The sequence below is a fragment of the Eriocheir sinensis genome, chromosome 32 (assembly GCF_024679095.1).
Source record: "Eriocheir sinensis breed Jianghai 21 chromosome 32, ASM2467909v1, whole genome shotgun sequence".
Lineage (NCBI taxonomy): Eukaryota > Metazoa > Arthropoda > Malacostraca > Decapoda > Varunidae > Eriocheir > Eriocheir sinensis.
The window spans coordinates 10,025,187-10,036,948 of NC_066540.1; the positions used below are offsets into that span (position 1 = coordinate 10,025,187).

General features: G+C 42.9%; 1 protein-coding gene across 1 annotated transcript in view; it reads right to left on the reverse strand.

The window, feature by feature from the left end:
• LOC127006120 (uncharacterized) overlaps positions 1-11,762 on the reverse strand; it is a 65,664-nt gene that overhangs the window by 43,431 nt on the left and 10,471 nt on the right. Inside the window, exon 2 of the mRNA XM_050875630.1 lies at positions 9,147-9,624. Coding sequence (XP_050731587.1) covers positions 9,147-9,218 — 72 coding nt within the window. The 5' untranslated portion in view covers positions 9,219-9,624. The remainder of the gene's footprint in view (positions 1-9,146; positions 9,625-11,762) is intronic.

Consider the following 11,762-nt stretch of genomic DNA (forward strand, 5'->3'; position numbering starts at 1 on the left):
GGGATGGAGTAATACTAGGTAGTGAATGACAGGAGACGGAGTCAGCATAACGGCGATCAAGGAGGTGGGGCAATCGTGTGTTGTGAGGTTGAGACAGGTGTTAATAGACTAGGCGAAGTTATCAATGGGACACCTCTTTATTACTGTATGCCGTGTTCATATCAACAAAGCAAACTAATCCCGCCCACGCCAGTCCAGGAACCTCCAATAGGACTTAACTTTTCCCTGCATCTATCTATCACATGCAGCCTGAGCTATAAAGGGGCGCGGCTTACTCGTCAACTGGCCATTGGTAAACACATAGGGTCATATTTGGTGAGTGAATGTGAACAGAGTATATCTACGGTCGCTCCCATTCCTCCTTCTCACCCTTGGTGGCCTCTGACACAACCCACACAAACCACCTCTGATTCATTAGGTCACAAGAACGTGGTGAGGAAGAGGTCAACGTGTGTGTGTGTGTGTGTGTGTGTGTGTAGAGTCGAAGACATATCTGTATATTTACCCATCTATCTCATCTCATCTATCTCGTTTTATGTCTGTTCACATATGTATCTCTCTCTCTCTCTCTCTCTCTCTCTCTCTCTCTCTCTCTCTCTCTCTCTCTCTCTCTCTCTCTCTCTCTCTCTCTCTCTCTCTCGTAGCGTTAATAATATATGCACACAAAAGAAAACTCAAAGAAGTAGATGATTGATGTGGAAGGGAGTGAATAGAGGAAGGAAAAGTATCAGCCAAGAAAATAATGAGAGCGAGAGAGAGAGAGAGAGAGAGAGAGAGAGAGAGAGAGAGAGAGAGAGAGAGAGAGAGAGAGAGAGAGAGAGAGAGAGAGTATAAACGCTAATCACAAGTATCAGAACACCGTGTCAACATGGGCGTCGGCTTCAAACAGGATCATGATGGCTTGATTTGGTATACGTATCAGAGGAACAACAATAATTTTTCCTCTTTCCTTGTGTCTCCCCGCCCTCGCTCGCTGCCACCCTCCATCATCACCTCCTTCACTCACGCCTCTACTCCCCGTCTGTAAGAGCTCTCCACACCAGAGGCTTAATAAGTATTATTCTCCGACTATATCATCAAGTCCTTAGTTAAGCGGTACCGTCTGCATCGCATGATTGTCGTGGTGTGTGCGGGAGGTGGGGCGGGTCACTGAATTTCGTAGAACATTTTTTACTGTCCCCTTAAACTGCCTGGATTTTTGTGTGTGTGCGTTTTCCTTTGCTGCTACGACTGCTACCGTCTTTTTGTTATCTCATTTATGATGTTTTTCCTCAAGATCAGAAAGGCTATTTCGGCAATATACCTCTTTCAACACAGAAAGCTGCAGCCTACTGTTTCTCTTTGTGTAAACACTCGCCTAAAAGTTTACAACCATTTGCATTTCACAGCTAAAATAATGAACATCTAAGTTCCTTTTGTGAGCACTCCGTTGAAGTGCATGATAAATATCAACGGCAACCTACATGTTAGAAGTGGTAGGCTGTACTTCGCTACCTTAAAGAAAGTTATTGAGTCAACACACATGCTGTAAATGTAAATAATCGACAATAATGTTCTCCTGACGTCCCGCTCTTTTAAATTATGAGTTATAATGTCAACTTTCATGTTCGAGGCGACAGGCTGCCATTCACCTAATAAATAGTCATCATGCTTCAACAAGACATGTCAGTAAACGTAAATTATCAAGTATTTTCTTTTGGGGACGCTCCGCTTTAGTGTATAATGAGTAATAATGTCAGCCTTGACATTTGAAGCGGCAGGCTACACTTTGCTTCCTAATAATCAACTAATTTCTGGACGCTTCGTGTTTATATATCACGAGAAATTATGCCAACTCTCATGCTTGAGAGGCAGGCTGTGCCTTGCTTCCTAATACCAGATCTTACTTCAACATAAACATGGTAGTAAATGTTTTCTTTCCATCACGGAAAGTCTACTTAACAAATCATTGGAATCAATCTCATGATAATGATTTCAAACAACATACGTGATCCTGTAATATAAACATATCTCCTACACCTATAAATCACAAAACCACTTTTTTTGTGGTGAGGATGCTTTATCTTACTCTGCATGTCATTTTAATGTCATTACTGTAAAAGAGTGGCTCATGGATGGCTTTATTTACCTTTTTTGCATAAGCTAGTGTGTTTATGTGATAAAAGCAGAGTGGTTGGCCGCTCAACATTCTTCATATGTTTTCGTTACCAAGAAGTATTTGTAAAACCTTCAGCACTAAACACGATGTGCAGTCTCAAGCACAATATTAGAAAAAAAATAATAACATCAATCTAGTTTAGGTCGGGAAAGGAATTACAATCATCGTCTACCTCCTCCTCCTCCTCCTCCTCCTCTTCATCATCATCATCATCATCATCATCATCATCATCATCATCATCATCATCATCATCAAGAAGAAAAAGAATAATAATAATAAGAAGAAGAAGAAAGAAGAAAAAGAACACCACCACCACCACCACCACCGCCACTGCTATTATTATAGCAACAGCAACAGCAATAGCAATAGTCCTAAAGAAGATAAACAGCAACAAAAATAGTAACAAAAAGAAAACCACGAACAACAACAACAACAACAACAACAACATCAGCATAATCAACAGCAACAAGTTTTATGGCGCTAATGAAGACCTTGCAAGACATGCATCTGTCGCTCAGCTCAACGCAAACAGTCATCACCGCACACTTGAGACGCGACGCACCATTTGCCAGCCTACCCGGGAATGGCTGCGTCAGTCATAACACCATGTTTGGCGAGGCGTCTCCTCCCCCTATTTGTCAGCTGACCACCCTCATGAAAGTATATGCGATCTGCAAGTAAATTTCAACAAAGAATTGCTTCTGAACACTCAAGTTAAGCTGCAGTTGTGCCTTTCCATTGCGTTGGGCTGCGGCTTCGCCTCCCCCAACTCGTTAGATGACCACCTCACGAACACATATACGACCTACAAGTAAACCTCAACATCTAATTGCTTTTAAACAATGATGTCAAGTTGCGGTCGTGCCTTTTCTATTCTTGTTAATCCACTGTGTTTGCGGCATCGTCTCCTGTGTATTGACTAATTTCCCTCATCAACACAAGCGACTTTAATTTCGAGAACGAATTACCTTTGAACAATGAATTTTATGCTTTTCATTACTTTGTTTGGATGCGACATTTTTCTCTTTTTTTTCTACATCCCCGCCTATAGCGCCGGTAGGCTTCCTTCAGGGGCCAGCAGATGGTCGGGCCAAGCCCGTCGTGGCGCAGGCAATTTTCATGAACATATGAACGACCAACAAGACGGAGACAGAAGTGGCAGAAAAAGGCTGACCTCCCTCGTGAATCTTTATGCCACCAACGAGTAACTCTTAACAGCGAATTACCTCTGAAGGCAAATCACAGTCTTGCCCTTCCTAGATTATCTATCCACAGGGATAACTTTCACCACAGGAAGGTTTGCAACATTCGCTGTCCCTCATAAGCCATCAAGATAACCTCTTCCCCTTAAGGTGCCTGAGGATACATGTTTACTCTGTTCCCCTCCTGAAGAGAACATTATTTAAAGTTACCTGAGTTTCGCTATATGAAGCTAATTTTTTGTAATATGCACCGACCTACTTTTCTAGCGACAAGGCAACGCTTACAAAATTGGACTTTGATTGAATATAAGCATATTTAAAAACCAGTAATCCATGTTATTCTGACTTGCGAAGTCAAAATGATTCTTTGAAATGTACATTTCCTTACAACTTACCTAAGTTCGTATATAGCCCATTCCAATTTTGGTAACTTGCTATCCACCTCACACTCCTCTTTCCATACACCTTTAATAACATGTCTGCCTTACACTTTCCAGGCCAAACAGGCGGCGGTTCGAGCCCCGCTCAGGCCGGATTCTTTCAGTTGACTAGGAGTGGTACTGTACCCCCTTGAGGAAGGGGGATGGTGTATGTGGTGTGTGAGGTCCTGGCAGTACCCAGAGATCGACGATAATGAGCACTTGCTCTCGTCGGGAGGGTACCTGCATGCGAAAGCGAGTCCAACTCGTGATCAGGCCGTGGTGAATTGCACACACACACACACACACACACACACACACACACACACACACACACACACACACACTCACTCACTCACTCACTCTCTCTCTCTCTCTCTCTCTCGTAAATCCCCTACCCTTTTGTATTCTCCTTTGCCCTTTTGTCCATCCTCACTCTCCCCTCCCACACAACCTGACCCTCCATTCATTCCCGCGCCGCTCAGGGTCACTGCATTACTTACCTTGACTTTCTTCCCTTAAAGGCGTGTACCCTCGGCCCCACACTGCCGCCCACCCGCCATAACCAGCCATGTTCACTCTCCCCGTGGCCTCTTTCCCATTCATTCATTCAGTCAGACTTTCAATTATGGAGCTCACCCCGCCCTAGGGAGCCGCGCCCCATGTGTTACTAGTGGTGTAGGTCACCTAATATCTCTCTCTCTCTCTCTCTCTCTCTCTCTCTCTCTCTCTCTCTCTCTCTCTCTCTCTCTCTCTCTCTCTCTCTCTCTCTCTCTCTCTCTCTCTCTCTCTCTCTCTCTCTCGACACACACACACACACACACACACACACACACACACACACACACACTCACTTTAAATTCAATCCTGTTTGTTTTTACCTCCACCTCCATTTAAGGTTTTGTCTATTGGACTAATTCAATCTTTAATAAATCGTTAAATGTCACCTCCACCCCCTGACGGCTTTGTGACGATATAATTAAGAAACTTTCAGCTTCCCAGACACAGTAAACACCACCTTTTGTTTGATGAAAGGATTGTATATGATAAAAATTATTATCTGCTCTTACTGTAAAAGGAAAGAACACAGCAGAGGTGGTAATAAACCATGGGGAGGGTGCCTTAGACCCAGAAGAGGATGCGATATATTACAAGTTTTGAACTGGTTTGTACAGAGCCACCGTCGAATGGTGAAGAGAATTTATAGTAAGTCTTTAGTCAGATAAGAAAGCTTGAGCACCGTGCAGAGCACCTCTCGTCTAATAATAAAGGGTGGCGCTGTTGTAATCGGTGAGGACGTCGACACTAAAGGCATGACGGGCTTACGCAATTGAGGTATCCTTGTCTCGGCCCAGGGCACTGGACGAGTGAGTTCCGTGGGCCTGGCCAGACTCGTGTTACCTGTCATGTTGGCGGCAGTCCCATCCATTGACAGGGACAGGTTCGCTGAGACTCAGCCTTTTAGCCTCACCTGGCCACCTGTCAATCACATCTCACTTGGACGTTAATCACTCTGCTGGTGATTTATGGCACTCACCCCTGAAACTCAAATGTCTAGACTCGCATATAACTCATCGTTTCTGAGAGAGAGAGAGAGAGAGAGAGAGAGAGAGAGAGAGAGAGAGAGAGAGAGAGAGAGAGAGAGAGAGAGAGAGAGAGAGAGAGATATTCACAAAGATTTACAAAGAAAATCAGACCACACAGACCCCATGGTCCAGACTAGGTGGTCTGTCCTTAAACCTAAGTGATTCTACATTAATGAGATGGCTCCAAAACGTTGCATTTCTACTCTAGTTAATATTAAGTTCAATGAAGTGTCGGTCGAGCTTGTTTTTAAAGGAGTCAATCGTGTTACACTGAACCACTGAAGGTGGGAGCTTATTCTATTCCCGCACTACAACGTTGGTGAAGAAAATTTGGTGCAGTCTGAATTTACTTGTCTGCATTTGAGTTTTATGCTATTGTTCCTCGTTCGCAAAGTGTCATCGATCATAAACAATTTTGTTCTGTCTACATTCGTGAAACCATTAAGTATTTTAAAACAATCGATCAGTTTTCCTCGGAGGCGGCGTTTCTCAAGAGAGAACATGTTAAGGGTGGAAAGCCTTTCTTCGTAAGATTTGTTACGCAAGGAAGGGATCATTTTTTTTGCCCGACGCTGAACACCTTCTAATTTAGCAATGTCCTTTGCATGGTGGGGAGACCAAAACTGTACCGCATATTCCAAGTGGGGTCTAATTAAATTATTGTAGAGCGGAAGTATTACATCTTTATTCTTGAATAAAAAAGTTTCTTTTAATGAAGCCCAACATTCTGTTCGCTTTATTTGCTGCATCGATACATTGCTGTGATAATTTGAGGTTTGACGCGATTTTGACCCCCAGGTCCTTAACGGATTGAAGTCTTGTGAGTTTAACGCCGCCCATTTCGTAATTGAACTTTTTATTTCTTGTTCCAACTTGAAGGACCTGGCACTTGTCTACGTTAAAGTGCATCTCCCATCTATCCGACCAAGCTGAAATTTTGTACAAATCCTCTTGGAGGCTTTGCCTGTCTTCGTCAGTGAGAACCGAGTTACCAATCTTTGTGTCGTCTGCAAATTTACTAATGCGATTATTGAGTCCAACATCCACATCGTTGATGAGAGAGAGAGAGAGAGAGAGAGAGAGAGAGAGAGAGAGAGAAAACTAACACATCAATAATCAGAAGTAACCTAACACACAGCCCAACAGAGGATGTAGAGACTATTGAATTACAAATTTAAAGTTTCACAAACAAATGAGAATTATATGTCTTCCGGTAATAATGCATAATCGTGACAGACGTTTTTAAGACAAGACAAATGATCGTAATTTGCTTTTGAAGTAACTTTTTTACATTGAATTAAGGTGAATACTCGCCCCTACTTGATCCGGCAGAAAAATAGTGTATATGGATACAAACTTTAGCCGTCCATCACGCCTTTTAAACAATACTACACACTGGTTCTTTTCTGTGTGTGTGTGTGTGTGTGTGTGTGTGTGTGTGTGTGTGTGTGTGTGTGTATAACTGGGTTGAAAGGCAGGACACCTTTAGGGGCAGGAAGGCAGCCTCTGTGGGACGTGAAGGACGTGGCAGTAATCTGAAGGGCGAGACGAAACTGTTGATGGCGTTTGGAGCGAGGAGGATCAGCCTGCACGGCGTCTGCGGGGCGGCGGCGAACAGTGAGTGGCGTGCGGTGGGCGCGGCGCGGCGAGATAAAGGGGAGGCTGAGTGAGGGGGAGATGGACTCGTGGTTTATGACAAGCTGCGACTAAGTGCTGAAGCAGGACACACACACACACACACACACACACACACACACACACACACACACACGTAGGCTCTAATCAACTGAATCTCTCTCTCTCTCTCTCTCTCTCTCTCTCTCTCTCTCTCTCTCTCTCTCTCTCTCTCTCTCTCTCTCTCTCTCTCTCTCTCTCTCTCTCTCTCTCTCTCTCTCTCTCTCTCTCTCTCTCTCTCTCTCTCTCTCTCTCTCAGGAAAGGAATGCTTTTTTTTTATAATCATGGTCTCAGAAACGTAATCCTGTGATATTAAGGTTTCAGGATTAACGTTGTACTGTTATATTCTGGTGAATTACTTTAGATAATTATTACAATATTTGGATTATCTTGGATTCCTTTTGTGTTTGTGACTGGTTTTGAGAAGGGAGTTGATGATGGTGATGAATTCTAATGTGGTTGCTGTGGTATTGGTAGTGGTGATGGTGGTGGCGGGTCATGTGGTATTGATGACACTGAAAGACCCGGATGTGATTATGGATTGCTATGGTCAGTGGAGGCAAGCGTTATACTATTTGTTTATCCCAAAATGAAACGCGGCTTGTTGTTAGTGGTAGTGTGGTCTTTGACTCGGGGGAGGAAATGGCTCTTGTTATATGGAAAATAAAGTGGTAAGAATGTTATCAGAAAAAAAAGATGAAATAGGTAGTTATTGTCCTTTACACTTCTTTGTTTTTAACTTGTATGGAAATTCCATGAAATCTAAATTCTTAGACATATCCATATGTTATCTTGTCGGGGCAGCACGTTGTGCCGTTTTTTAACCCTTATTCTCCCTCCAAATTAAATTCTGTATGGTTTTCTTGACCAATTATTGACCAAAATGAACGTCAATGAATTCGACACTTTCAAGAATTTTTCTTTTTGGGCACATCATCGTCGTTTACATACTTCTGCTAATTGCTGATACTACACTGCACGTTTTCATATCAACCCTGACCTGTTTTAGTAACACAGGGACACTCACTGCCACATGGTGACCGAAGTATGGTTGTCCTTCCTCCGCCTTTCACTTTTCCCTAACACTCATTCCTCAATGAGTCGTTCTTCCTAACCAAGATACGCACTTTTCTATGTCAGCATCACCAGTAACTTTAGTCAGCTGAAGAGCAGAGACAGGTCCCTATGTTCTCCACTTTTCCATGTCTTAATGTTATTGCACACCATCCTGCCGCGGTAAAGATCCTAGTTTATTTTCTTCGCTTTGTTTTCGGACGGTCCAGACTCTTCCTACAATTCTCGGGTTGGCCCTCCGTTCCTTTGGTTGTCCGTAAGTGGTCCGTCCCAACCGATTCACACCTTTCCTATATCCACAGAACGAAAAATGAAGTAATACATTTATTTTTTGTGCAACGAAAGGAAATAAATGAGAAAATCTTACTCATGATGGATATAGTGAGGTCATGATTTAGTGATGTCAGGAGTGAATGAAAAAAAGACATATGTGGCAAAGAATGGCGAAACAAGATGAAGGGTCAGAGAATGAACATAACGTATGAACGATGAGAACACTAACTTAGGCTGTGTATAAAGTGGAGATTGGAGGGAGTTTTGTTTTGAAAATGAAATTAAGTTGCACAACGTTTCATTTTCATTTCATAATAAGCAAGTAAATAAGTCCAGCGAAGCAGTGCGTGATGTATCGAATGGAGGTAAACAAATATTCAGTATTGCTGGCCTAATCGGAGTCTGTGGAGGCAAAAGTGGGTCGAGGTGTCTTTTCACACTCCCGATGGCCATGAACTGCGAGGCCTGGGGCACAAGGACACGGGAAAGTGGGACCACCACGCCAGAATACGGTGCAGCGCATGGCGAAGGCTTTGTCCTCTCACTTGCAGCCGTGTTATACGCCCTCTCCGTAGTGGCTTGTTTTACACCTGGTGGATGTTTTGTTTGCCCTAAGTAAATTACAGTGTAAATACGTCTCCAAGTTTGGTCGATACCGGCGCCACATGCCCTTGACTAATGCGGCGCCATGACTTTTATTGTCATAGTCACTTGATACCTCAACTTCCAACAGAAGACTGAACACAAAGGAGTACTTACCTGAGCGAGGCTGGTGAGGAGAACAACCCCAAACACCACTGCCCGTAGTAGTCTGACGCCCACTGGAGTCATGCTGCTACTTCTCGCTGCAGTGCTCAATCAGAACGGAGGAGGTGGCGTTAGTGCTACAGGTGTTAGTTCCTGCCCATCCTAGACTAGCTGCGGCGCTGCTGGGGGCTGTTGTCGGGGCTTCAGTTAGCCGTGCTTCTGAGAACACCAAGAGACTGGAAGCTTGAAGATAAACTTCTACTTCTCCGGGAAAACTAAAAATTGTAACCCTATTTGAAGAACCGTCAAACAGTGGAAAGAGTGAATGGGAGGTTGGAGGAAAGTTCGACGAACTGGCGGTGACTCAGTGCAGTGGCCACAGCCACACACTTTTGACCAGACCACTTGAGCGACTTGGCTACGGTCATCGACTCTCCCCACCACTGCTTGTCACGGATGTTCTTGTGCTGTTCTTCGGTCACGATTATGCCTGAGGGGGAAGAGAGAACGGGGAATGAAACTGGGCGTAAGACTATCCAGAGTCCTATATAGATGTTTTAAAAAAGAAATTTAAACTTGTGATGCTCTACTACTATAATTAACGCTACTATTGTCACATCTTCAAATACTAACGCTAAATTCGAATACTAATATTAAGATCACGTCACCAATGGTCTAACAATGTGATGTATCACTAAAAATAAAGAAAACAAACACAAGTGCTAACAAATATATATATATATATATATATATATATATATATATATATATATATATATATATATATATATATATATATATATATATAAATATATATATATATATATATATATATATATATATATATATATCTGAGGTCGTCTCACCACTGAGGAAGGTTGACAGTGTTTCATACACCATCAAATATTTCAGATCAACAGCTACTCCAGTTTTACAAAGGGGGAGAATTGTTCTGTAATTCTAACCTACACAGCTGAACCAATTAAGCCCACCCTAGGTCAGCTGTGAATCCTTTACTCTTCATAGTTCACTCACAAACTCGTCCATGATCCTATGCTATTTGTCTTTCTCGTGTTTTATTTTCATCTTAGCCTCAGTGGTGTAGAACCTTTTCTACAATATAGTTCCTTAAATTTGCTCATTACCATGCTTCAACACGACATCTCTCGCATACATCGTACTTGGACATTATGGTCTACATATCATGTCACATGCCTTCCCAAATTAAACTACTTAACACGCAGACTCTTGCATTTTCTTTCTTTAAAACCTATAAAACCTCTGAGGAGCCCAAGTACGGCTGCATCTGATCGGCTGTCAGGACCGCGTCATCGGTATTTACTTGCTTTTGTTCGTCGTAACCATACAAAATTTAACACTCAAGCTTTCATCTTCTTTATTACTTAAACTATCTGCATGATAAACAACCACGAGACTGATACACAAAGCTGCTTAAAACCAAATGCAATATTTGACATCCATCAACATTCACACATGCCATGATGCAACACTGCATCTCTTCCCTTGTCCTCAGAAGTCTACCCTCCACAAAATGTATACACACGCAGCACCTCCAACAATTTTGTACGTCTTTTCCTGCTTCAGCGGTGCCTAGATAAGCTGGTTGTTACTTTAACACATCTCTTAATAATCGGTCTGATGCATAGTTAAATCGGTATCATTCAGATGCTTGTCTTCTCTTCACATTGCACATCATCAACAATCTTGAATCTTGCTCTGTTTAGGGCTGCAAGTCCACGGCTTCAAAAAGAAAAAAATGGTTTGCAGTTTTCCTCACATAGCTTCTGGACATATCTGCTCCCATACATCTTATAATTAAATCTTGTTGACTTCTTGCATCCATGATAAATACTAATGACTTCTTAAGCATTCTTTTTAAATATACATAGAGTTTATGGTAACCAACAATATGTTAACTCTTATTATCGGTCTCTTATAATATGGAAAGACGAAGGCAACTGCAATTTTGTTTCCAGCCCAGTTTGCTCTCTTCTTTCTTCCCTTCCTTGAAGGTCTGCCGGCCGACGCGTAAACATGGTAGTTGGATCAGTCTTTCTATCCTTCCTCGCATTTTTAAACTAGCAGTCGCCCGAGTCTGGGATGCGTCACTTTCAGATAAACAACCCAGACTCGCCGACTCTTCCCCCATGCATCCCAAACGCTGTTCTTATCCCAGACCTTAGCTACCACCTGGACCCTGCCTCAGTTACCGACAAGATGCTGCGGGTTTTATTTGTCAGTACTTTCGCAGCTTCTTTGTTCCTGTTGTTGTATTTTACCCTTTGCATTAACACACACACAAACATTGATTAATTTATTAATATTTATCTATCTTTAAGTGAGTGCGCGCGCGCTGTGTGTGTGTGTGTGTGTGTGTGTGTGTGTGTGTGTGAGAGAGAGAGAGAGAGAGAGAGAGAGAGAGAGAGAGAGAGAGAGAGAGAGAGAGAGAGAGAGAGAGAGAGAGAGACACACACACACACACACACACACACACACACACACACAAAGCTCAAGGAAGAGAATGGCAGCGTGAGGGCATGTATTGACACTCGGGTGCTTGGGGCAGACGGTGCGTGACCCTGAGGTCACTCCTTGCATGAAGCGGCA